We start from the raw sequence: 27,398 nt of genomic DNA, 5'->3' as shown, positions 1-27,398 counted from the left end.
CCTGTTTTAGTTGTGGAGTCAAGGGAGGCGACAAAGTGGATTACTTCTAAGTTTCCACAGGTCTTCACTAGTAAATTGGGCAAATTGGCCAATCATAGCCACAGAATTAAAGTCAAGGCTAATGCTAAACCTGTGATACAGAAACTTAGGAATGTTCCCATCAGTGTCAGAGAAGAGGTAAAGCAGATCTTATCAGAAATGGTGAATGAGGGTGTGATAGAAGAGATTGAATCTTCTGAATGGGTTTCTCCGATCGTTTTGGCACGAAAATCTGACAAATCCTTGAGACTGTGTGTGGATCTGAGAGCTGTAAATGCTAATATTATTGTGAATTGTCATCCTTTACCCAAGATTAATGAGGTTATTAGTATGTTGGAAGGAGCGAACATTTTTTCCACACTGGATTTTAGATCAGCCTATCAACAAATTGAATTAACGGAAGACTCTAGACATCTCACACCGTTTATCACCCCGCAAGGATTATACCAGTTTAAAAGTATGCCGTTTGGTTTGGCGTCAGTCTTCCAGAGAGCGATGTTTCATCTATTCAAGGACATGGACAAATATGTGAAGTGTTTTCAAGACGATATTTTAATCTTCTCAAAAGATGGGAGGAAACACAAACAGCATGTAGAAAATGTTTGTAAAGTCCTGACTATGAGTGGTTTGACCTTGAAGGAGAAGAAATGCAAGTTCTTTTCGAAATCTGTTGAGTACTTAGGTCACACAATTTCGGGAGAAAGGGTGGTACCAAAACGATCACTAGTAGAAGCAATAGTCAATGCTCCTGCTCCGGACAATCGGGAGAAGTTATTATCATTCACCGGCCTGTGTGAGTATTATAGCAAGTTTATTGAGAATTTTGCTACAAAAGTGGAGCCATTGAGGGAGCTTACACGTAAAGGAGTTCAGTATGCATGGACAGAAAAACAGAGTAATGCATTTGAGAGGATCAAAAAAGAAATTGTGGAGTCACCTACTTTGAGGCCTTTCTGTGTGGGGGCACAATGCATTGTAACTGTGGATGCACGTATGTATGGGATTGGTGGTGTTTTGTCTCAGATGTGTGGGAAGGACAAATGGAATGTTACTTTTGCCTCTTGTACATTGACTGAGGCAGAAAAAGGTATGCAGTAATTGAGAAGGAATTGTTAGCATGCATTTGGGCTGTGGAGCATTTCTGGGACTATATTTGGGGGTCTAATTTTATTCTGCAAACAGACCATAAGCCTTTGGTTGGTATTTTATCTCCAGGTGGAGGTTGGAATGCTACTGCCCGTATTGCCAGACTTGTTTCCAGGTTGCAAGAGTATTGTTTTAAAATTGATATGTGCCAGGAAGAAGCAATGCTGTAGCGGATTGTTTGTTGCGTTTTCCGCAAGAGGAGGGAAAAGGTTTTGAGAGTATTTTGGAAAGTGACGTGGTATCTGCTATGTCCGGATATATGTCTGCCGAGTTTGGTAGAATAGAAGAGGATAAGTGGATGAGATGTGATGAGGAAGATTTGGTTCTCCAATAAGTTAAGAGATATGTGAGGGACGGTTGGCCAGGAAGGAATAGTATAGCTGCTGAGGTAGAGCTGTATGGTAAAGTTAGGGATGAACTGGATATAGAGAATGAGTTCCTCCCAAGGGTATGCAAGGAGTGATTTTGAAAGTGCACATGATGATCATCCAGGAATGTCATCTATGAAAAGACTGATACGCACATGTTTTTGGTGGCCAGGGTTGGATAAAATGACGAACCGGGTAGTGAGGGAGTGCTGTGTGTGTGTGAATGCAGAGGAAATGTTGAAGACGGTATCTGCTCCTCTAATTCCTGTTCCCTGGTCGAATTCTCCTTTGCAGAAATTGGGTTTCGACATTTCTGGCCCATTCTTTTCCCTTCCGACAGATACACGTTATGCTTTGGTTTTAATTGACTACTTTTCCAAATGACCAGAGGTGAAGTTGGTTGCCCAGGCGACATCTGCAGCCATCATTGAGTTTTTCAAGGAGGTGGTTGCTAGGGAAGGCTATCCGGAGGTTTTGATTTCGGATAATGGTGTCCAGCTGACTTCTGTTGAGATGCAAAGTTTTTTTAAATATAGTAACATCAAACATGTTACTACTCCTCTGTTTGATCCTCAAGGTAATGGTCAAGTAGAGAGATTCAATCGAGTTCTTAAGGATAGCATTTTCTGGGCATGAGGATTTGGTGGAATGTGGGAAGAGAAGTTAAGGGAGAAGTTATGGTATTATCGCTTTACTCCGCAAAGTACTACGGAGGTGAGTCCGTTCAAATAACTTAAAGGAAGACATCCGGTGTCTAATTGTGTCTAAATTGTCTCCATGGTGGTTTAAGAAGAAGCAGGGTAAGGACTGGGAGGAAGTCTCAGTGGAGGAAGTCATAGAAAGGGTAAGGAGGAAACAAGAGAAATTCAAGAAGAGGTATGACGACAAGTGGAAGGTGAAGGAACCTAGTTTTGTAGTGGGGGATTGGGTGAAGGTGCGTGAGCCAGGTTTCGTGATGAAAGGTGCAGCTAAGTTCGGAAAGGCTTTGAAAGTGATAAAAGTTTTCAAAAAACGTGTTGTTACACAGGACGGTAAAGTGTGGAATGTGAGTAGATTTGCAAAGTGCGCATGGAATGGTAAATACCAGGACGGAAATTATGGAACAGATCCGTTGGTTAAGTTTGGAAATGGTATGCAGTCTGTTGAATGTATAAATGAAGGGGTAGGTCATGAATAACAGGAGGTCATGGAAAATGGGTCTGGTGAAGGATAGACTGGTGAAGGAGAGACTATTATGGAGTTGGATGATAGTGATGTTAATGTTACTATGGTTGACAGTTCTGTTGCATCACGGGTAAAATCCAATGTCAGGACAAAAATGAAAACGGGAGAACAATAAGAAAAAAATAAAAAAACTTTAATTTACAATGTACAGGGAGTGCAGAATTATTAGGCAAGTTGTATTTTTGAGGATTAATTTTATTATTGAACAACAACCATGTTCTCAATGAACCCAAAAAACTCATTAATATCAAAGCTGAATATTTTTGGAAGTAGTTTTTAGTTTGTTTTTAGTTTTAGCTATGTTAGGGGGATATCTGTGTGTGCAGGTGACTATTACTGTGCATAATTATTAGACAACTTAACAAAAAAAAAGATATACCCATTTCAATTATTTATTATTACCAGTGAAACCAATATAACATCTCAACATTCACAAATATACATTTCTGACATTCAAAAACAAAACAAAAACAAATCAGTGACCAATATAGCCACCTTTCTTTGCAAGGACACTCAAAAGCCTGCCATCCATGGATTCTGTCAGTGTTTTGATCTGTTCACCATCAACATTGCGTGCAGCAGCAACCACAGCCTCCCAGACACTGTTCAGAGAGGTGTACTGTTTTCCCTCCTTGTAAATCTCAAATTTGATGATGGACCACAGGTTCTCAATGGGGTTCAGATCAGGTGAACAAGGAGGCCATGTCATTAGATTTCCTTCTTTTATACCCTTTCTTGCCAGCCACGCTGTGGAGTACTTGGACGCGTGTGATGGAGCATTGTCCTGCATGAAAACCATGTTTTTCTTGAAGGATGCAGACTTCTTCCTGTACCACTGCTTGAAGAAGGTGTCTTCCAGGAACTGGCAGTAGGACTGGGAGTTGAGCTTGACTCCATCCTCAACCCGAAAAGGCCCCACAAGCTCATCTTTGATGATACCAGCCCAAACCAGTACTCCACCTCCACCTTGCTGGCGTCTGAGTCGGACTGGAGCTCTCTGCCCTTTACCAATCCAGCCACGGGCCCATCCATCTGGCCCATCAAGACTCACTCTCATTTCATCAGTCCATAAAACCTTAGAAAAATCAGTCTTGAGATATTTCTTGGCCCAGTCTTGACGTTTCAGCTTGTGTGTCTTGTTCAGTGGTGGTCGTCTTTCAGCCTTTCTTACCTTGGCCATGTCTCTGAGTATTGCACACCTTGTGCTTTTGGGCACTCCATTGATGTTGCAGCTCTGAAATATGGCCAAACTGGTGGCAAGTGGCATCGTGGCAGCTGCACGCTTGACTTTTCTCAGTTCATGGGCAGTTATTTTGCGCCTTGGTTTTTCCACACGCTTCTTGCGACCCTGTTGACTATTTTGAATGAAACGCTTGATTGTTCGATGATCACGCTTCAGAAGCTTTGCAATTTTAAGAGTGCTGCATCCCTCTGCAAGATATCTCACTATTTTTGACTTTTCTGAGCCTGTCAAGTCCTTCTTTTGACCAATTTGGCCAAAGGAAAGGAAGTTGCCTAATAATTATGCACACCTGATATAGGGTGTTGATGTCATTAGACCACACCCCTTCTCATTACAGAGATGCAAATCACCTAATATGCTTAATTGGTAGTAGGCTTTCGAGCCTATACAGCTTGGAGTAAGACAACATGCATAAAGAGGATGATGTGGTCAAAATACTCATTTGCCTAATAATTCTGCACTCCCTGTATGTATTGTATTTTATTGCTATATATTATATATATATGTTTTTTTGTTTTAAGGAGGGAAAGTGTGTTATATGATGTAACTACAGTGGAAGGTTGAGAGTAGTGGAATGTGGAATGTGGGGACGAGGAATGTGGGGGTAGGTGGAACGGGCATTCTGAGAGAGGAAACGGTTGTGAAAGGACATACTTACGATCTTTGAGGAATAAACCTTGGAACTATAAGTTTACCTGTGTTGTCATCTTTACAGAGTGTGCATCAAAAGAAGCCTGCGATGCGTCGATATCACTCACAAGCAAGACCGTGCGTTGTTTCTCCTTCAGTCTGGTCGGCGTGCGTAATTTCTTCTCTCCGCAGCAGAGCGATGCATCAATCTGGACAAGCACTCTTGGGTCCGGGCAGGCTTTGCATCGTTTTTACATGCCCAGCGATGTTTGTCTCGGAAATCCTGCCGCATGGTGATCCAAAAAACGAGAAGTGTGGGTTGCGATATCACAAGCCTCCGTCAGCGATGCTGCGCGTGTAGTTTCTCCAGCCGCGTGCGTCGATATCCCAGCGGCGCTGCAGGCAGGGCGTCGATTTCAGCCGCGAAGCCGGCGGCGCATTGTTTTTCCAGAGGTTGCTTCGAAATTTTACCTTCACGGCGGTCTGTGCGTGGATTTCTCAAACTTGGCCTGCCAGCTTCTCCTTTCAAGGCCCCAGGAACTGGATAGGGCACCACTTGGCAGGGCAGGAGTCTCAGCAGAGGCTCCAGGTGCTGGCAGAGAGAAGTCTTTGCTGTCCCTGAGACTTCAACAATAGGAGGCAAGTTCAGTTTAAAGCCCTTGGAGAGTTCTTCACAAGCAGGAAGGTACACAAAGTCCAGCCTTTGTCCCTTTGCAGAGGCAGAAGCAGCAACTGCCGGATAGCACCACAAAGCACAGTCACAGGCAGGGCAGCTATTCAGCTCTTCAACTCTTCTCCAGGAAGAGGTTCCTCTTGGTTTCCAGAAGTGATCTAAAGTCTGTGGTTTTGGGTGCCCTTCTTAAACCCATTTTGCCATTTGAAGTAGGATTACTTCAAAGAAAAAGCTCTGTTTGTGAAATCCTGCCTTGCTCAGGCCAGGCCCCAGGCACACACCAGGGGGTTGGAGACTGCATCGTGTGAGGGCAGGCACAGCCCTTTAAGGTGTGAGTGACCACTCCTCCGCCCCCTCCCTCCTAGCACAGATGGCTCAAAGGATATGCAGGCTACACCCCAGCTCCCTTTGTGTCACTGTCTAGTGAGGGCTGCAATCAGCCCAACTGTCAAACTGACCCAGACAATCCACAAACAGGCAGGGTCACAGAAATGGTATAAGCAAGAATATGCTCACTTTCTAAAAGTAGCATTTTCAAACACACAATCTCAAAATCAACTTTACTAAAAGATGTATTTTTAAATTGTGAGCTCAGAGACCCCAAACTCCATGTTTATCTTCTCCCAAAGGGAATCTACACTTTAATCATATTTAAAGGCAGCCCCCATGTTAACCCATGAGAGGGATAGGCATTTCAACAGTGAAAACCGAATTTGGCTGTATTTCACTGTCAGGACATATAAAACACATTAGTATATGTCCTACCTTAAACATACATTGCACACTGTCCATGGGGCTACCTAGGGCCTACCGTAGGGGTGTCTTACATGCAGGAAAAGGGAAGGTTTAGGCCTGGCAAGTGGGTACAATTGCCAAGTCGAATTGGCAGTTTAAAACTGCACACACAGACACTGCAGTGGCAAGTCTGAGACATGATTACAGGGCTACTAAAGTGGGTGGCACAACCAGTGCTGCAGGCCCACTAGTAGCATTTGATTTACAGGCCCTGGGCATCTCTAGTGCACTGTACAAGGGACTTACCAGTAAATCATATATGCCAATCATGGATGTACCACTTACATACACATGTTGTATAGGACCACTTGCACTTTAGCACTGGATAGCAGTGGTAAAGTGCCCAGAGTAACAAAAACAGCAATAAAAGAGTCCAGCACGCATCAACAACCTGGGAAACAGAGGACAGAGGCAAAAGGTTAAGGGAGACCAAGCCAAGGATGAAAAGTCTAACATTAAACATCTATATCAACCCCAATGCAGCCCACAAACTGCAGTTATTGGACACTACGGAAGTGCAGTCTCTAAATGGCACGTGCGGGAATGCATCCTGGCTAATCACAGGCGATTTCAACCTAAATATGGCCAACCATGGGTATAGAAGTACCAGAGAAGGAGCCTTAGATCAACGCCTGGGCATTCCACTGCAAGTATCATGCGTCAGTGACATGGACAAATGTGATCACCCACTGGTGAGAGCCTTGGAGGCTTTCGGACTGAGGGCCTTGAACGGTTGTTTCCCCACAGACAGCCCAAAGAATCCAAAGTACACATCAAAGAAATCAGCTAGCACCCTGGATTACACATTTACATACATACCATTCTTCAAATACATTCAAGTGTTTAGCATAGAAGTAAGGTGAGAAAGTGATCATCATCGACAAGTCATTCTATTGCTTAGAAATTATTATACACTTTAATATCAAACTGTGCATCAAGATTTCAATGCCTAGAAATGATTGCGCACTCTGCCGATCTGAAACACAAGGGTTAAGTGCCAAGAAAGAATCATGCGTTCTATTGCTCATTCAACCATCAGGATTTAAATGTCTAGAAACGATCGCACACTCTGCCAATCTGAAATGCAAGGGTTAATTGTCAAAAATTAACCGCGCACACTGCTGTTGGTTCCACCATCAAGGTTTAAATGCCAAGGTATGATCGCGCACTTTGCCGATCGGAGCTACAAGGGTTAATTACCAGGAATGAATCGCGCACACTGTTACCGATTCGTACATCAAGGTTTAAATGCCATGAAATGATTGCGCACTCTGCCAATCTAAACTGCAAGAGTTAAATGCCAAGAATGAATCGCGCACATTGCTGCCGATTCATACATCAAGATTTTAATGCCATGAAATGATCGCGCACTCTGCCGATACGAAATGCAAGAGTTAAATGCCAAGAACGAATCTCGCATACTGTTGCGATTCATACATCAAGATTCAAATGTCATGAAATGATCGTGCACTCTGCCGATCTAAAATGCAAGAGTTAAATGCCAAGAATGAATCGCTCACATTGCTGCTGATTCATACATCAAGATTTTAATGCCATGAAATGATCGCACACTCTGCCGATACGAAATACAAGAGTTAAATGCCAAGAATGAATCGCGCACACTGCTGGTGATTCGTACATCAAGATTTTAATGCCATGAAATGATCGTGCACTCTGCCGATCCGAAATGCAAGAGTTAAATGCCAAGAACGAATTGCGCACACTGTTGCCGATTCATACATCAAGATTCAAATGTCATGAAATGATTGCGCACTCTGCCGATCTGAAATACAAGAGTTAAATGCCAAGAATGAATTGCGCACGTGATTAACAAAAGGGCCCAAAACTCAAAAGCTCCTAAAAACGGAGTTGGGCCCAACCCAACCTCCACCTTAACGCCCTGCTTGAGGATCACCCAGGAAATGAAGACAGGGCCTGGAAATCCTAGGTAGGCTTCCGGAACAGGAGTTCAGGAAGATGCTGCTGCTTTGCACCGGGACCTCTGAATAGTGAGCACGTGGAGCTGGGCTGGGTCCCTTAAATAGACCCAGACCCCGCCCACTTGCCACACCCAGCTAGACTACAGGAGAGAATTCTAGAAGGGCTCAGAATAGGGACCACACCCTAACCACACTCTGTAATCCTGCAGCAAAGTCTCGAAAATAAGCAATACATTGCAACCAACATTAATGACGTTTCAAGATGAGCCTCTGCAATGCAAAAGGTTAACATACTGCATTAACACATAATGCATAAATTATTACATTACATAAGGATTGGCTTTTTGCATTACGTCGCCCGCAGAGTGCGCACTGTCCTGATGTTGACACTTATTATCCAACCCAGGGACCCAGCTGGATATAATCATCAAATGGGAAGCAATGCTAACCTCACTAAGGAACCAGCTAGTTCCCTTACAATTGCACACGTCTGGACCCCCACAGAACAAAAACCAATGGTTCACACAATCTTTAAAGCAACAAAGGCAACAGCTCAACAAAGCTCAAGAGCCCTAAAGAAACAACACATGGACACCAGACAACAGAGTACCTTCCAAGTTTTAAGAAAGTAAGACATGAAGGCAGTCTGGGAAGCAAAACATCGAGCCCAGGAATGGATCAAAGTCGTTGAGGCATGCAAACAAAATAATAGCCGCCCCCTTTGGTCCATCATCAACCAACTGGAGCGTGGGGTGGCAGGGACCTTAAGCAACACTGTGCCTGAAGCAAAGTAAATCGAGTACATCTCTGAACTATACAACTGTCAGGAAGTGGTGGAACGCAACATGTGCTTAAATTATGAGCCAAATCACTTATCTTTCGAAGTACAGAAGATCGAAGGACACCTTAGGCACTGCAGAACCAATAGGCCCCCAGCCCAAATGGCCTCCCAACAGCGGTCTTAAAACACAATCGGGACTTTTGGTCCAGCCAACTCAGTAATCTGTTCACCTCTTGCGTCACAGAAAATAAAATCTCTGATTCCTGGAGAGGGGCAATTCTCCATCCAATTTACAAGAAAGGCCCATATGAGGACCCCGACAGCTATTGCTTGATCGCCCTCCTCGACACTGGTGCAAAAATGTTTCACAGAGTGCCTACTAGTTCAAATAAAACACTGGGCTACGAAACAGAACCTAATCCCACTGAACCAAACAGGCTTCCGTCCCTCATCAAGCACCACTGTCAACTAGATAGCACTAGAATTGCTGGCGGAAAACTATACAAAACAGAAAATGGCCTTGTACACCTGCTTTGTGGACCTTGTAAAGCCTTCGACTCTGTGGAACGGCACAGATTGTGGAAAAAATTATTGGATCTCAATACTCCGCCAAACTTGCTAAAGGGAATTCAGCTCTTATATTTTGACAACTGGGCCAGGGTAAAAGTTGGCTGCAATGGAAGAGTCTCTGCAAAAATTCAGATAGGAAGAGGAGTAAAGCAAGGCTGCGTCCTAGCCCAATGCTATTCACTCTATATCTTGCAGATCTGTGTGCACATCTGAAATCTGCCAGTTCCCATTCCTCCAAATTAGGCTACCAACTTCTAACTGCACTTCTTTATGCAGATGACATCGTCTTCTTGACCCTGTCAGGCACAGGGCTGCAAAAACTGCTAGCCATCCTGGATCAGTATTGCAAATCCAACAAGTTGCTGTTAAACCTGGAGAAAACCAAAGTAGTCATCTTTGGAAAGGGCATAATAAAGAAAAGGCAGTGGCTCTGTGGAAACAAACTTGTGGGCAGAAGCAATAGCTACAAATATTTGGGAGTCTGGTTGCAGGAAAGGTGGTCACACCGCCTACATTTAAACACCCTGAAAGCCAGGGTGGCATCCTAACTTGCAGCCCTTTTAGAAACTATCGACAGATCTGCAAAGTTCAACCTGGAGGCTGCTCCTCACGTTGATCAGAGCAAAGTTCCTGCCCTCTCTGATATACGGCTTAGGAAGTTATCCCGGAAAGTTTAATGATTTCTTGAACATCGCTCAGAGTAAAGTTTTCTAACTTCTTTTCAGCCTACCACACAGCTCCTTTCCACCACAAATCATACTGGAATTATGCTACAAGACCAAGCTTTGGTACAGAATGGAGCTATCCTCAAATATGCCTCTCTATTAAGACAAGCGCCCCCAAACACACTAAAAGCACTAATCAGGGAGGAATTAGGCCTGTACTCGCCAAATGACTTAAATTCATTGTCTGACAAAATTGCCTTAGCAATCAAGCAACTTCAGGCAGGAGAGCTGAGGCAAAAGTCTTTACAGCATAAAACTTTTAAGAAGCTAATAAATAAGCAAATCAAACAGCTATCATGGAGCAAGGACAAAGACAAGTTCAGATCACGGTCCCACTCATGGATAACTATAAACATGTACAAAACCGACAGCACAGGCATACCTGGGATAAACACTAAATAAATTCCTAAAAATAAAGGTGCTGCACACCAGGTTGGGTCTTCTCCCCTCACTGGACATGGTCCCAAAATGGTGCAAACCTTCACAAAATGGGAAATACACGCTATGTGAATATCATCAGGAAGACTTTCTACACCTTCTGTGCATATGCCATGCACGGTCACCCTGGCACAAACTGTTCCTCAAAAACATGTTCAACGCAAACCACATTGGATCATGCAGACAAGCTATCCTATTTTGTCTCAAAGGACTGACACCTCAGCACATGGCATGTGTAGCAAAATTCATATTAAAAGCAGAGCTCCTTTGGAAACTGAGGGAGATATTCAGCTCATGACGAAACAACTTCCTTTGCAGTACTCTCTCGCTTAGCCTAGATGCAGAACATTACGGACAGCACAGAATGCGAGAGGCAGTTTTTAAGTAATCATCGCCCCTGATGAAACAGACATTCTTTAAAGTGCACTTCCTACACCTTGGCTGGGGTCCATTGTTTTTACTCTGTGTGAGCTAGAAATACCGTTGGTTGTTTCTGGCCTACCAATTTTACCATTTATGTAAATTGCTGACTAACGATTTGTATTAATTATCTAGTAAACGTATATCATGCCGCAGAGCTGAATCATATTTATGCATCAAAAAGAGTCTTATTCAGCGTGACGCAGAACTTTTTCTGATAGTATTGATTGATTTTTTTGTCATTTTTTTACCCATATTAACTGTCTAAAGTTTCACATCATGATTACTAGTTATCACCAGAATACAACAATAAGCAACCGAAAAATTACCAGTCAACATTTGCGAAGTGCCTTCCACTGCGCAGTAACAGATATCGCCGTGTTTTAGAAACTGTTTATCTACTTGAGCTACAGACTAATTTTGTGTGTTGAAATCTGGAAATCATGAAGCAGATGATAAACGTAGCAGATATGGCAAATCCATAATTATATGCATAATGCCACCGCCGCAGTATCTCTAATTCCACTGCCGCTAAGTATAGTAGATCCCTGTGGCACAGACGTGATATGATTTGTTACTGCTTCGAGTGTTTTGTGCGTACCACACGATAGTAACTAAATAAGTCTTAACGCTGCAGATTGCGGACATTGCCCCCAAGGTCATTTTTGGTATAAAAAAAAGAGAAGCCAAAAAGAGATGCCTAAATAAAATATGACTTTACCCCACCTTTTTATTGAGCCACTATGAATAATTCTTACACTGAATAACAGGCAGCAAAACTCCTCACACTGGTCTTCTAATATAATTTGAATAAATAAAAATTTAAAAGTTGTAAGTGGTGCCGTGCGCATGGCTTGTGAGATTTTATACATTTTTTCAGATAGTTGCCCCTGTCTCGGGCCCTATGGGAGAATCCCTTATAGAATAGACGGTATGAGCATAACGGATTAGGGGTGTCTGCAGTGATGGGGCATTGGCTTGTCAACCATGAAGAGGCGAAGGCCGCGCCGGATAGGATAACGAGCGAGCAGCGCCTGTGGGTGTGACTGTCGGCGGGAGAGAGGGGGGCACGCGAGCCACAGCGAGCAGGTGCCCAACTTGTGCTCTCTCTCTCCACTCTGCAGGAAAGAAGATGTCTCACTCGTCGGCTAATCACCCCGAGGCCCAAACTTTGGGGGTCGGCAAAGCCATCGCCGTGCTGACTTCAGGAGGAGATGCCCAAGGTAAGGGACCGTTCATTTACAAATTGAGCATGTAGCAATACGTCACCGCCAAGGCCCGGGCAATTTTGGTGGCAAAATAATGCAGCGAGTGGCAGCGAATCGGGGTGAAAATATTTTTAATTCTGTTGAAATTGCATCATACTGCGAGGGCAGCTTTTTCCATATATATATGTATATATATATATATATATATATATATATATATATATATATATATATTATTATTTTTTAATATTTTTTTTACAGTACTTGTAGTCTAAAATAATGCATCCAGAGCCAGACATACGCTCTAAGGTTTTACAATATGTTTTTGCTTATTTTTACATTTTATACTAGATGGTCTCCCTATATCTCTGAAGGGAGAATGTTGTCAATGTGTTTTAGAGGTCGTACATACCAATGTTCTGTTATTATATACATGTTGTTAGGGTCTTTTTCTGTAATATTGGCGAGCCTACTCCGGCGCCCGTTCAGCAATGGTGCATGTTTCTCTGGATCAGTGGTTAACAACAGACAAAATAGTACGTTCTTTCTTCCATTTTATGTTCATTATCGTCCTATATGACAGACATGTTTGGAGTATCTCTGAGTTTATATTATGACGTTATCCTAATTTGAATCTAAAACCTCTTGTGTTCCTCTTTTTAAAAGTCCTTGCCCTACATTATTCCTGCCCCCTGATTCTGGGGTAGAACCCACAAATAAAGGGCCACAGACAGAGAATGTACCTTTCCCACTTCTCTTTACACATCGCTTCAAAACATATATTCTTTTCTTGCTCATACCAGCCCTTCTCAGACTTGTAAGCGTATATAGAATTTTATTTTCAGCCATCTTGACCTTTACCAGCGTGAACACCCGTAGACTGCACTTGCCCGTGTGACTGTGCAAGTTATGTGACACTGGGTTCAAAGAAGTGGCTAAAAATACTTTGGAAGATGAGGTAACACAACACCCTGAGAGCTCTGACAGACCAGGGCAGACTAGATCGTTTCCGCTACAACTAAACAAATTCTAAATGTTCTAAAAAATGACCTATCGTGATTTTAAGCGAGAGGTGGAAAAAGACAAATTAGTTGTTAAATCAGCGTTTGGAGAGCAAGTTAATAACACAAACATTATAAAGTCTGAATGACGCCTGTTACTTTTATCTAGTTCATAGTTGCCTTTTTCTTTTTTTCAGTTTTTGAGCGCGCAAAAGCAACTTTTGCAAATCAAAAAGCACAACATTGTTTGCAAAAGTTAGGATGTCACGCCCCCCCCTCCCCCCCACCCGGTCCCTGCTGGTCAGAGGCTCCAGTTGCTCTATGTAGTTGATTGGAGTCCAAAGGAATGCCGCCGTCTAGATTTCGGGCCTTGCTGGACTGTCTCCAAGTTGAGTATAGTAACTGCAGAGTCACGCTTGCCTAACTTGCTCGTAGTGCCTTGCAAAAAGCGAGGCACGAATTTTTCAACTTGTTACTTTAAAGGGATCAAGCCAGTTGTTGGCATGGGAAAAGAGAGAAGGTGTTTTCGGCGGTTTTTATGGCGAGTTTGCCTTTCGCTCACAAGAGGTGCGGCTGTAGGCACGGTGCAGATGGGGAGGAGGAAGCCTCCTGTCTCCTTAGAGCTGTCTCCGGCCTGACTAACTATCTCTCATGACACAGTACCATGATTTTCAAAGAACCGTCGAAGTGCATAAAAAATAACAAGCATTGGCAAAGCAAGTAAGTCTTGGCAATGGGCGACCTTTTGCCTTTGGCAATAAGCTGGGGGTGGTGAACAGGAGGGCTTAGGGGTTGCTGAATGGCTGCGGTACCTAGGGGACGGGTGGGGGTGTGAGAGGTACCTAGAGGGCGGGTGGGGGTGTGAGAGACTGGCGGCCCCCTTCTTTCTCTGCTGCGATGCGGTGGGCAGAGCACAGATGGGGCAGAGCGGCTCGGCAACAAGACTGCACTAGTCTATTGGGCCTCAAAGATAGTCACCCTGCAGGAGTAAGTGCTCTTGGGTCATTCGACTGCCACTTGTCCAATGCCAACTTGCCTACAACGGCTGAGGACCCTATCACTGTACATTGTAATGTCCTACTAGTAACGTAACTGGTGGGACACTGTAAGTGAGCCACCCAGGGAGGGGTTTGCTAAGCAGCCCCCCTGTGAATAGTAATATAGTGGTTAGGGTAACCAGACGTCCCGGATTTCCCCGGACAGTCCTGGTTTTTAGAGGACTGTCCCGGTGTCCCAACGCTTCTCTTAATTTTAAATAAATGTCCCGGTTTTTGGGAGAAAGGTAAGATTATTAAATAAATGTCCCGGCTTTTGGGACAAAGGTCAGATCATCTTGGGAAGCAGAAGTTAAAGAGGCCTACAAAGTATGAAATAATTAAAGTATTTTATCTGTTACCGTAAGGCAACACAGTCCTGTGTCTGCTCCCAGCTAAGAGGCTGAACGGGGAGCAGAGAGAGGTGGGTGGGGGCGGGTTGTGGGTGCAGGGTGGGAAGTCAAGCCATAGCTAATTTTATATATGTAGCCACGCTTAATGCATATTTTGAGCCCATGTCTAACAGAGACTACGAACACTTCGTATTCCGCCAGGCACGACAACCACCAGAAGAATCCATTGATACCTTCTATACTAGATTAAAGGAATTAGCCAGCACCTGTGGATTCTAAGATGAAAATGAGGAAATATGAAGACAAATCATCCAGGGATGCGCCTCGATGAAATTGAGAGAACACATATTACAAGAATCTGGTAAATTGCTTGCAGATATCCTCACCATGGGGCTGTTAAAAGAATTGTCTAAAGCCTGCTCCTCTCATATGGAAGCAGCATTACATGGAGCAGTTAAAATGGAACCAGTGAATGCAGTCACACCCAAAAGAGTGATTGATAGGCCTAAGAATAAAACATCTCCTCAAACGTGTCTACTCTGGAGGACCAACACATCATTCAACAGACTGCCCAGCAAGAGGCAAACAATGTATGTGGGAAGTTCAACCACTTTGTGAACATTTGCTGATAAGGTAAGAACCAGACACCTTGCAAAACCGTCAACACACTGCCAGAAGCACCAACAAATACCAGCATCATGGATGATGATGAAGAAGCCGAACACACAATTACCTCCTGCAATGCAAGATTCAAGTCAGAGGAAACAATGTCACTGCTGTTGTGGACATCGGCACCTCTATGAACATCATGGCCGCGATGACCTTCGCCACCATCATTCCTGCTCCACCCCTACAAGCTGCGGCTGTGACAGTCTTTGCATACAGACAAGACACTCCTCTCCCAACCTGAGAAAAATGCCAATCATTCACAGATCACAAACAGTAAACGCCTACATCAATGTAGCGGAAGGAGGCCATGGCATGTTGCTGGGTCATCGCACTGCTAAAGCCCTAGAGATCGTCACCTTCACTTTTGGTGTCCACCTGGAGAGCGTATCCCAAATACTAGCAGAATTTTCCGCCATATTTGAAGGGTTTGAGTGCCTCATAGAAAAGGCAGTGAAACTTCACACTGATCATTAGATCCAGCCTGTAGCATTACTCCATCGACTCATCGCTTTGCATCTGAGGCCTCCAAGTCAAAAGAGAATTGAAGTAACTAGAAGCAACAGCAAGAATAGAGAAGGTGTCAGGCCCTACCCCGTGGGCATCGCCCATTGTTGTCACTCAAAAACCAAAACATCCAGGTGAAGTCCGCCCCTGTGTCGACTTGTAGCTCCTCAAAATTACAATTACATGGGAACAACACCTAACATACACAAACGAAAACCTGATTGTAGGAGGCTGGCCTGGTTTGTAGTGGGTACCTAAGGTACTTACACCTTATACCAGGTCCAGTTATCCCTTATTAGTGAAATGTAGGCAGTGTCTAGCAGCTTAGGCTATCTAGGGGTAGCTGTAGCAGAGCAGCCAAGGCTGAACTAGGAGACATGCAAAGCTCTTGCAAAACCACTATAGTCACACAGTACTTATACACAATAAAAGACAATACTCAGTTTTACCAAAAATAAAGGTACTTTATCTTAGTTACACAAGGCCAAAATATATCTTAGAGGCAATACTCCTTCTGGAGGTAAGTATTATACACAATATATACACTAGTAACCAAAATCAGGATGGAGTGCTGGGGACCTGGGCTACACCGTGCACAAATAACTTTTGGAAGAGGTGCACAGAAGCCCAAGGAGCTGCAGAAGATGTGGTGCATAGGGGTACTGTTGCTGCACAGGGAGACAAGCCCTTACCTCCACCAAATTTGGACAGTCTGGGTCACTTTGGTCCACCACCTGTGTTCCAGGGATCATGCTCGTCGATTGGAGAGGAGTCCCAGAGTACCGCTTGTCGTCGCAGAGAGGTGCCTGCTGAAGCAGGGAAGTGACTCCTTCACTCCACAGGAGATTTATTCGGTTCTTCTGGTGCAGGGTGAAGACAGTCAGTCCTCGGAGCGTGCACACCATGGAAACTGTTGCAGTTGCTGGCTGGAGCTGAAGTTGCAGGTTACAGGAGTCTTTCTGGATACTGTGTTGCAGTTACAGCGGTTCCTGGAGCAGTCTGCGTTTGATCCGACGGTCAGAAGCAGAAGCAGAGGATGCAGAGGAGTCCTGGAGGAATCTTGCAAACCGAATCTGAGGCAACACCCAGAGGAGAGACCCTAAATAGCCCTGAGAGGGGGATTGGCTACCTACCCAGGTATGCACCAATCAGGAGCGGTCTCTGACGTCACCTGCTGGCACTGGCCACTCCGATGCTCCCAGAGGGTCTCCACACCTTGGAATCCAAGATGTCTAACGCCAGGGACACTCTCAAGGAGCTCTGGGCACCACCCCTGGGGTGGTGATGGACAGGGGAGTGGTCACTCCCCTTTCCTTTGTCCAGTTTCGTGCCAGTCCAGGGACTGGGGGTCCCTGAACCGGTGTAGACTGGATTATGCAAGGAGGGCCCCGTTTGTGTCCTTAAAGCATTTCCAGAGGCTTTGGGAGGGTACCCCTCCCAGGCCTGTAACACCTATTTCCAATGGGAGAGGGTGTAACACCCCTCCCCTAAAGGAAATGCATTGTTCTGCGTTCCTGGGATTGAGCTGCTCAGTCCCCAGGAGGGCAGAAACCTGTCTGTGAGGTGGCAGCAGCTGGGGCTGCAGTGGAAACCTCAGAGAGCTGGCTTGGCAGTACTGGGGTCCAATGTGGAGCCCCTAGGGGGCCTGGAATTAGCCCCCCAATACCAGATTTGGATTGGGGGTTCAAGTTCACAATCTTAGACACCTCACTTGGCCATATTCTGAGTTACCATTGTGAAGCTACATATATGTATTGACATATATGTAGTGCACGCTTATAACGGTGTCCCCGTACTCAGAAGTCCTGGAAATTGGCCATGGACAATGTGGGGGCACCTTTACTAGTGCAAGGGTGACCTCACACACAGGAACTTTGCACCTAGCCTTCAGTAAATGAAGGTTAGACATATACTTGACTTATAAGTTACCTAGTGCAGTGAAAAGTGGCTGTGAAATAGTGTGTGCACTATTTCACTCAGGCTGCAGTGGCAGTCCTGAAGAAAGGTTTGTATGAGCTCCTTATGGGTGGCAAAAGAAATGCTGCAGCCCATAAGGATCTCCTGGAACCCCAATGCCCTGGATACCTAGGTATCATATACTAGGGGCTTATAAGGGGGGTCCAGTGTGCCAATCAGAATTGGAATATGGAGTCACTAAATTATAGTGACATATTTGGTACACAGAGAGAGCATAGGCACTGGAGTTCTGGTAAGCAGAACTCCAGTGACACAGTCAAGCATACTGACAAACACATATAGACCACAAACTATGAGCACTGGGGTCCTGACTAGGAGGATCCCAGTGAGACAGTAAAATCACACTGACAAACAGGCAGAAGTTGAGGGTAACATGCCAAGAAAGATGGTACTTTTCTACACTGATTGATGATCTAATCGGAGCATACTGTTTTTTTTTATCAAAAGTAGACCTGAAGTCAGGCTTTTACCAAATGCCTTTAGACGAACGATCGCAAATCATCACCACATTCTCCACACACGTAGGCCTGCGGAGATACAAGAGACTCAACTTTTGGATTGCAAGCGCTGCAGATGTCTTTCAGAATACTATTCAAGAGCCATTGGCAGGACTACCAGGAGTGAATAATGTCAGCAATGACATCCTAATATATGCCCCAACCATGCACGAGTGGATCGCCAGGCTCAGAGGAGTCCTCTGAAGATGAGAACACTCAGGACTCACACTACACAGGGACAAGGGCGAATTATTGAAGCTGAAGCTACAGTTCGTTGGATACACCTTCTCAGCCAACGGAGTGATGCAAGACCCTGAGAAGGTGAAAGACATTAAGGAAGCACTACCACCGTCTACAGTTTCAGAACTGCGCAGCTTCCTGGAGATGGTAAACTACTGTGGCTGCTTCATTAAAGACCTGACGTCACTGACCAAACCTCTTTGAGGAGTGACCAAGAGTGGTACTCCATGGACATGGGGTGAAGAACAAGAGAGATCCTTTAAATGCTATCAAAGATGGGTTATTATCAGACACAACACTAGTTTACTATGACCCGGGTAGGGAGACCACTATTGCCATAGATGCCAGCCCAAAAGATGTAGGAGTTGTCCTGATGCAGAGACCTGAAGGCGGCGATTGGCTGCCATAGATGCCAGCCCAAAAGAGCTAGGAGTTGTCCTGATGCAGAGACCTGAAGGCGGCGATTGGGCCCCTGTGGCATACGCCAGCAGATTCCTGACCCCAACAGAGCAAAGGTACTGACAAATTGAAAAAGAGGCAATTGTAATCCATTGGGGCTGCCGTAACTTTCATCAATAGGTGTACAGATGCCCTTTTGTGGTCACCACAGGTCATAAACCACTCATCCGCCTCTTCTGAGGGACAGCGTCTAAACCACCATGTATAGAAAAGTGGATGTTGCAGCTACAAGAGTACAATTGTGAAGTACAATATCAACCAGGGGCCACCAACCCGGCTGACTACCTTTCAAGACACCAACGTTCAGCAATACCTAAAGAAGTAGAGGAATCAAACGAGACACAGGAGTTAATCTGGTACGTAGCCGACCAGTTCCGCCCATACCCATGTCTCTGGGAAACATCGCCCAAGGCACAGCCCAAGACGAATGTCTCCAGAAATAACTGCAAGCCATACAAACAGGGCGATTGCACACTCTCAAAACCCACTGGACACAACGCACACCTGAGGTGCAACACGTCCTAGACAGCCTTCACCATGCCGACATGAACTGGCAGCTGAATCAAGTGGTTGCCTTCTGTGGGGTCACCGGCTCGTCATTCCGAGCAGCCTAGCCAACCAAGCAGTGCATCTAGCGCATGCATGCCACCACGGGATGTTCAAAACAAAGAGTTGTCTCGGTGTTAAAGTATGGTTTCCACTGATGGACGAGCTAGTGGAGACAGTGGTACGATCATGCCCATGGTACCAAGCATCAGGGGGACCCTCCCCACCTCCTCCAGTAGTGATAGAACCCGGACCCCAGCCACACTGGGTGAGGGCAAGTCTCGATTTTGGCAGTCTCCGTGATGGCAGGTACATGCTCTTCCTCATCAATGCCTACTCCAAATATCCAGAGGTAGAAATAATCTACTCTCAGAGTGCACACGACGTGTTACCCAAACTGGGGAAGATGATGGCCACCCATGGCCTTCTTCAAGAACTAAGAACTGACAACGGCTCGCCATTTCAAAGCCAAGAAGTAGCAGCATACTTGAAATCCCTCAACATTACCCACAGGAAAGTCACACCTCATTGGCCTCAAGCCACTGGAGAGGTGGAGAGGATCATGAGGACACTAAAAAAAGTCATCCAAATTGCACAAGCTAACCAACAACCCTTGGAATGGTCTATATATTAATTCCTGAGAGGCTATTGTCAAACGTCTCATTCCACCACTGATCAAGTACCAGTTCTTATCCTTATGGGGCGCATTGGCAAAGATATTCTACCACTTCACCCTGAGTGGGTCCCAATGCCCTCTGATGATCAAGGCTGTTGGAGAAAATGCCAAGCCAACAACAACAGAGCTAGCCAACACCGAAAAGCAAAGGAATCTGCCCTAAAGGAAGGTGACAGAGTACTTGTCAAAAAACAATACCCAGGGAGTAAATTTCACCTCCCCTTTGAACCACACCCATGGGTGAGCACCCACTGCCAAGGCACCAAAGTAACAGCCAGAAGGGGAAATGAAGTGATCTTAAGGAATGTTTCATATTTCAAACAATTTCATTCACCACCAAAAGAGTGCAGAAGTGAAGAAAGGACTGACGAGAGTGGCAATGATAAGGATAGTGCTTCAACAGATGACGAGAGGTCCGAAAGAAGGTGAGACTCCGAGGCACAGGAATCTCCATACAAACTCCCCAGAAATCCTCACAGAAGGACACAATGACTCAGACCAGATGAGCATAACCACAAGTCTGGATAATCAAACCAGATACGGATTGAGGAGTAACCCTGCTCTCTCTCCTCCCAACTGCAAGACCATGTTGTGTAATTTAATGCTGGAAATGCTGACCCCTCCAAGCAGGTAACTGTGTTTGTTGTTCTTGCAGATAGACTGTTCTAATGGTGTTGAGCCTGTCACAACCCTAGAGACCATAACAGTGGCACGTGACTAAGCTATTGAACCCATAAAGGCAGAAATACCCTGACATGAAATTGTTGTGCACTGATTTATTTTACTTTACATATTTTTTTTTGTTGTTAGTTCCAATGAAGAAGAAATGGAATGTCCTACCAGTAATGTAACTGGTGGGACAATCTTAGTGAACCACCCGGGGAGAGGTGAGCTAAGCAGCTCCCCCAGAGAATAGTAACATAATGGTGAGCGCCTGCACCATGTGATAACCACCTAATAAATGACTGGGGAAGTCGGGAGTGGCCAGTAGACTTCAGCCCGTGATTACTGCACCTGAGTGTGATACACACATTTGTTGTGCCGTGTACTTATTTCTAGGCCGGCATCAGACCTATTGTCTGCACGCTGATAGCAGACGCACAGCCGGCATTTCACGCACTACAGCCTGCAAGGGATTTTTAGCAGTCTTTCTTCTAAATGCTGAAGGTTAGCAGTTGAATAACTCTTCACACCCTGGAATTTAGCTAACCTCTACCTCACCACACCTCCAAACTTACATAATCTCAAACTTCCCCAGCAATGTGAAGTAACAGCTATACAAAACACAGAGCACTAGAAAACTCCTTAGTAAACACATATTGTATAAATAATCAGCCAACCTATGGACAGTTTAAACATGCCCTTCCTGTTACATACTACATCGGCTAATATATGGCGATAAAGCCTCAGCACTTTGCAGAAAGGCCAGCAGTACAAAGAAAGTAAGCAAGGCCCTCCTACCGCCTTTGTTAGCCAATGAGAATGGTAGGGTCGAAAAAAGGAGTGCTCATGAAAAACGCTCTTCAAGAAATGAAAAAGTAGTCCCAAAACAATACCATGAATTGGCAGCTACATAGGTTTAGGAGTAGTTGGTTGGTGCTCTCTGGGAGGACTAAATCCTGGAAGACCCATGACATATGCACGTCATGGACAAATGGGGTGAATGCATAGTGTAGGGACAAGGGAGCTAGCAAATGGAAAGCCGATGGGCTGGCTGAAGACCACAAAGTAGATACAGCATGTCTCAATTCGAGATAGCGCATGCGTGCCATCTAGAGACAAGACCTAAAAGGTATGGTAACTGTGATCCAGATTCAGCGGGGGTGGGATCAAATATGTGGCTAAAAATAACAAATATTCTGTATCTATTTTGTTGGCTTTCACCTGCAAGTAACTGCATGTAAAATAACATACACCTTTAATGAAAAAAATTAGCAAGTTCAAATAATCAACGAGAGAATGCACTATTTTACACTGTGAAACGAAAATTCAGTTTCCTTCAGCCCCCCTTCCTCTTGGACCCCCTGGCCTGTTACCTCCATCTCCCACGTACTGGTCAGATGCCTAAGGTAGACTACCGACAATGCATCCTTACTTTCCTGTGTGGTGTTAGTGGTTTGGAGAAGACCATACCGCTCACCAGGATCTTCTCATTCCTTCTATTTACTTCACTCCTTTCCTGTCTCCCAGTCCTTCTTTTCCATCTCTCCTGTCCTCGCCTTGGCTTTGAGATGCCCAAGACAAGAATTAGGCTGCTATACAAATAACTATTAGAGCATAACTTCACTGCACTTTGATATGTATAGCTAGAAAGATAGCCACGCATAAACATTAAGACACAAATTTGGAACTATACATTGGCAGACATTAAATTTTAGATATTTATTTGATTTTAAGTGTGCCACAGTAAGCTTGAGAAACTTCTATGGCAGGTCATTGTTGAAAAGAACACAAGATTGGAAGATAGTGGATTCAGAGGCGTAAAGAGAGGGTAAAACTTAAAAACCGAAGCAGAAGTACTCATACAAGGGATTTTCATTTGTTGTGACACACTGCACCAGGATGCAAGGGGATCTCTAATTCCTCTGAAAAGTGCTGGAGGGTTGATGCCTGCACTTAAAAATGTGGAGCAGCTTTTAAACAGCTGCTCCATATTTCTCTTGAAGGCACTGCCCTGGGGGCAGTGCGAGTTTGCAGCTGCCCTGTGGGCAGCAAATTCTGCCTAATAGGGCTCATTTTCTGTGTATGCATCCAGCGCACCTGCTTTAAGGTGTACTATGGCGCAAACAGGGAAAGTGTGCCCTAAGGTAATATGGCCCCTGGGGGACACAACAGTTCACAGGAATATGGGTTACAGTATTCTAATGCAGTAAGGCGATAGCAAGTCTTTGATTTAGGCCCTAGATCTGGTCCTAAAGAATGGAAGGCTGGACTGTGTTGGATGTTGCTGATAGATTGAGAAGCATCACAGTGACTGAAAACTTTATCTGCAGTGCTTGGCTTTGGAGTACGAACCTTGGGTATTATAAGTAGTATGAGTATCTTTTAGGAATCCTCTTAGGTAATTTGCCACACAGGGAAGAGAACCCTAACATTTGTAAGCAAGTCTTACATGTCCTTCCCCTGTACCACCCTTCCATTGTACTATGCTTTGGTGCTTTATAGTTAGGTTTGCACCACATAAATATCCATATTTACATACATACATACGCCTAGAGCCTGACCACCCTATCTCTGCGTAGAATCAAATAACTAACTGCATTCATATAGTTTCCTATAACAAACAGAGCGCTCTTGATGCAATAGAGGTAATAAGGGTAGGTCAGGTAGCTGACTTCCCCAACTCTAGTAGGCAATTCCAGCCATCCCTTTTCTAGCAACCTGATTCTACTTCCCACTCCCCTCTTTAGAAATGTGATATCCCCCCTCCACCCACCTTCACTAGCTTCAAAATCCCAGCTGTTAGCATCTTGGCTCTGGCTCTCCCTCTTTCAACTCCCAATTCAACCTGTCGATGCATAGAAACCCACTTCATCTCTAATATCCACATCTCCCAATAGCTTCTTTATACTCTATCACCCCTTATTCCACATTGTGGTATAGTCTATATGTCTGTCATCCTTCCCCTGTTACCTCAGTAGCCTCTTGAACACCATGACATCCTGAAGGTCCACCAAATATCTGTTAATAGTGCATGTTCACAAATTACGGACCATATCCTCTGGCTGCAGGTTATTTAAGTTCATCATGCATAAATTAGCAGGTTACTTAAGTTCATCATGCATAAATTACAATCACTGATCATAGCAGATGTATACCAAGGATGTCAGAAACAGACTGATATCTGGTTCATTTGGTAAACTGCTGATATTTGACCTCCGAGGCATAGTTTCCATTACCAAGCTCAAATGAACCAAAAATGTAAGTTATTATGTGAGCTGAAATATAATCATATAATCATATGAAATGGGTCTCTCCTTCACCTGCTAGAAATACACATATGTTTCAACTAAAGTTAATTGATATTTAGGATGCTTCCCAATCTCTGTGATCATTACAGAATCCAGCACATTGATAACGTTCAAACACAAGTTGCACCACTTGTTAATGCTTGCACTCACATCCAAATTGTTTCATAATCCATCATTTATTAAATTCTTCAAATATTTTACATAAATGTCCAAATCAGTTAAATTAGACTATGGGGGTTATTCTAACTTTGGAGGAGTGTTAATCCGTCCCAAAAGTGACGGAAAAGTGACGGATATACCACCAGCCGTATTACGAGTTCCATAGGATATAATGGACTCATAATACGGCTGGTGGTAAATCCGTCACTTTTCCGTCACTTTTGGGACGGATTAACACCTCCTCCAAAGTTAGAATAACCCCCTATATCTTATATACATCTAGGGAACTAAAAATCAATAAATTCTGTTCACTTCCCTTTGTTTGGAATAATCCTTAAACATTGCTGTTATCTACATAAATCACCATAACACATTGGATAGATTGGTCGTCCTATAAAATAATAGGCACTCTCAATATGTTTTCTGTATGATTCACAAACAAATGCTTCCCAAACACCATATAACTATGTAGCTAACCAGTAAGGGCCTGATTTAGGGTTTGGTAGATGGGATACCCAATCACAAATGTGATGGAAATCCTGTCTGCTGTCCTGTCTGCTGTGTGACAAGTGTTATAGGATATATTGCACTTGCAATGCAGCAGACGGGATATCTGTCACATTTTTAATGGAGTATCATATCCACGAACTGTAACTGAAGCCCTCAGTCTTTTTAGCCCTATGCTAGACTTTCCAATTACACAACAAAAAAACACTATTCATTGTTCTTCTAGAAAATGTCCTTCTGAAGTCAATGTTTTATAACAAATTAAAAAATAGGTTCTAAGGCTCACTGTAATAGTCTTCTCAAATTGTTGCCTTCTTGTGTCATTTTTGTAACCACCTTCCAAACGTGGAATCTTAATTGATGTAGATTGTGTCCAATGCTGTAAACTGATTTTCCACATTAGATCCTTTGTCCCCTTCTCTCGTTTATTTCCACATCCACATCCTCACCTCACTCTGATGGTCCTGGGGAAAAAGATGGTAGATGACTGAGACCCCCGCTCTGTGCCGCTCGGTTTAGTGACGACTGATAACACAGGGTCCCTGAATGTTGTTTGATCTGTGGCTACAGATTACAAAATGTATGGCTTACCCGAATTAATGTTGATTAATGTTCATTGTTGGAATCAGCATGGTACCACCAAAAGGCAGCATCTCTGGACATGGCCACCGCCCACTCAGAAGCAAGTGCCTACGAGGGTGTGAGCACTCACAAGTCAGCAGATAATGAGAAGAAGGGGCAGCTAAAATCCAGCGGCCTGTTCTAGATTATCTCTGCTGTGGTACCTGTAGTACCTGCGATTCCCGGAATATACAAATACACATTGGAGAATCTCTAGAACAGTTCCCTGTCGCTTCTTGCCTGCGAACAGTGGTGTGCAGGGGCTCATTACAGGTAATAACCGACCCTGATGGGAGTCAGGAAACGCGTATCTCCTGGCCTGCCTCACAGCCTCAACTGTGTATTCCAGCACTGGACGCGGCCGGATGTAAAATGGACTGCCTTAGCAGCATTACAGAAGAGCAGGGAAAACAAGGTAGCAGCATTGTTACAGGTGCTACAAACATTTTAGCTACATAGCAAGAAGTGGTTGTGTCACCTGTCAATTCGGATAATGATAGCCCTGCACTGACCTTGGACAAGCAGCCAATAGCTCTGCTGGTCAGGCTTACAGTGTGAGTTGAATAGATGAAAGAGGTATGGCCGGTTCGGAGGCAGCCTTCAGAGATCGAGTTCGATTTAGGAATGATAAGTTAGAAACTGGTGATATGGAGGGGCTAAATAACGAGAAATGGGGCATGCATAACTGATGATAATCCTGAGAACTATCTTGAATTAGATTCCTTTAACAGCAAATAAGTAATAAGCCTAGAACCAAATGATGCACAACGTGAATGTTCCCCTGTTATAGGGAAAAAATAAAGGCTGGTGACATTAATAAGAAAAAATCGACTCCCGACACAGAGATACTGAATTTTGTCAAAACAAATACAGCCTAAGATGTTGACCATTGGTAATGTTGACTAGAAAATAAATAAAGACAAGATCTGTTGGCAATAAAATATAGGTTTAATCGCAATACGGCTGGGAGGTCAGTCAACCCCGTGGAGCTGAATCTCAAAATATTGCTCACATGCAGCTCCTTTTATACTGGAAAACTACAAGCATGTTATCTTGAAAAGCAATAATCAAGTCACGGAATAAGACAAGTTGCTGATATATTTCCATGTAAACACCTGCTTACTTGAACTCATCTCTTACCCTTTCGGCCTACCTTGTGACCCTGACAAAACTTTGAAACATTAACCTTTCCTCCTCAGTTGGGTGATTGTTCATTGTGCTGTTCCCAAGATTTATTATCTGGCTGCTTACTAAAATTACCTTTGACCACAGAAATCAACTTGTTTGGGCTATGAAGCCATAAATACATCAGGACTACTGCTGCTACAAAGAAAATTCAAAGATTTTAGGCCACAGAGGAATCTGAGGTCCTCGTCTGTTAATCTAGTCCGTGTACCTAAATTCAGAAACATGAGGGTGGGGGGGGAAGGATCTTTCAGATAAAAGCAGCCCAATTGTAGACGAAGCTTCCAGCTCCCATTAGAGCTAGTGTAAACCTCACCTTCTTTAGGAAAAACCTAAAGTTATGGCTCTCCTGGAAAAAGTAGCAAGGGCCATAATTACGACAGACTAGGAAAGCCGATGCAGAAGTAAGGTAATTTTATATTAAGGACCCAGCAAGGTTGTTACAGTGCCAAGTTACCTGCAAGGTGAACATTTGCACTTTATAAATGTTTGTACAGCATCTCTGGTACAGTGGGATTGGGGGTACGTGCTTGTGTATTGTGACAGTAAATTCTTCACAGCTTTTTTTAATCATGTTTTCCTGTTCAAACTTGCAGATCTTGTGTTCTGCTTTCCTGTGAACTCGCGCCTACTCTGTGTCGTCGTGAAATTTAAGCTTGTACTGTTCTTTAATTACGTACAGTTCTACAACGCTTTCTGCTGGTGCCTCTGGTGGTGCGATTTCCTCGCATTTTATATTTCCCCTAACAGTAAATGGGTTATTGAATACTCAGATAAAGGAGGTTGTCAAAAGTCCCTT

The 27,398-nt window shown here is 44.2% G+C and overlaps 1 protein-coding gene across 3 annotated transcripts in view; it reads left to right on the top strand.

Moving 5' to 3' along the window:
* Positions 1–27,398, top strand: part of LOC138292322 (ATP-dependent 6-phosphofructokinase, muscle type-like) — a 227,795-nt gene that overhangs the window by 84,882 nt on the left and 115,515 nt on the right. For all 3 annotated transcript variants that reach the window (XM_069230870.1, XM_069230869.1, XM_069230871.1), the window contains one exon: positions 12,117–12,215. In XM_069230870.1, coding sequence (XP_069086971.1) covers positions 12,125–12,215 — 91 coding nt within the window. In that variant the 5' untranslated portion in view covers positions 12,117–12,124. Of the gene's footprint in view, positions 1–12,116; positions 12,216–27,398 lie in introns of those variants that run through there.

Source organism: Pleurodeles waltl, chromosome 4_2 (genome assembly GCF_031143425.1).
Source record: "Pleurodeles waltl isolate 20211129_DDA chromosome 4_2, aPleWal1.hap1.20221129, whole genome shotgun sequence".
Taxonomy (NCBI): domain Eukaryota; kingdom Metazoa; phylum Chordata; class Amphibia; order Caudata; family Salamandridae; genus Pleurodeles; species Pleurodeles waltl.
This window is presented reverse-complemented; position numbering and strand designations above follow the sequence as displayed.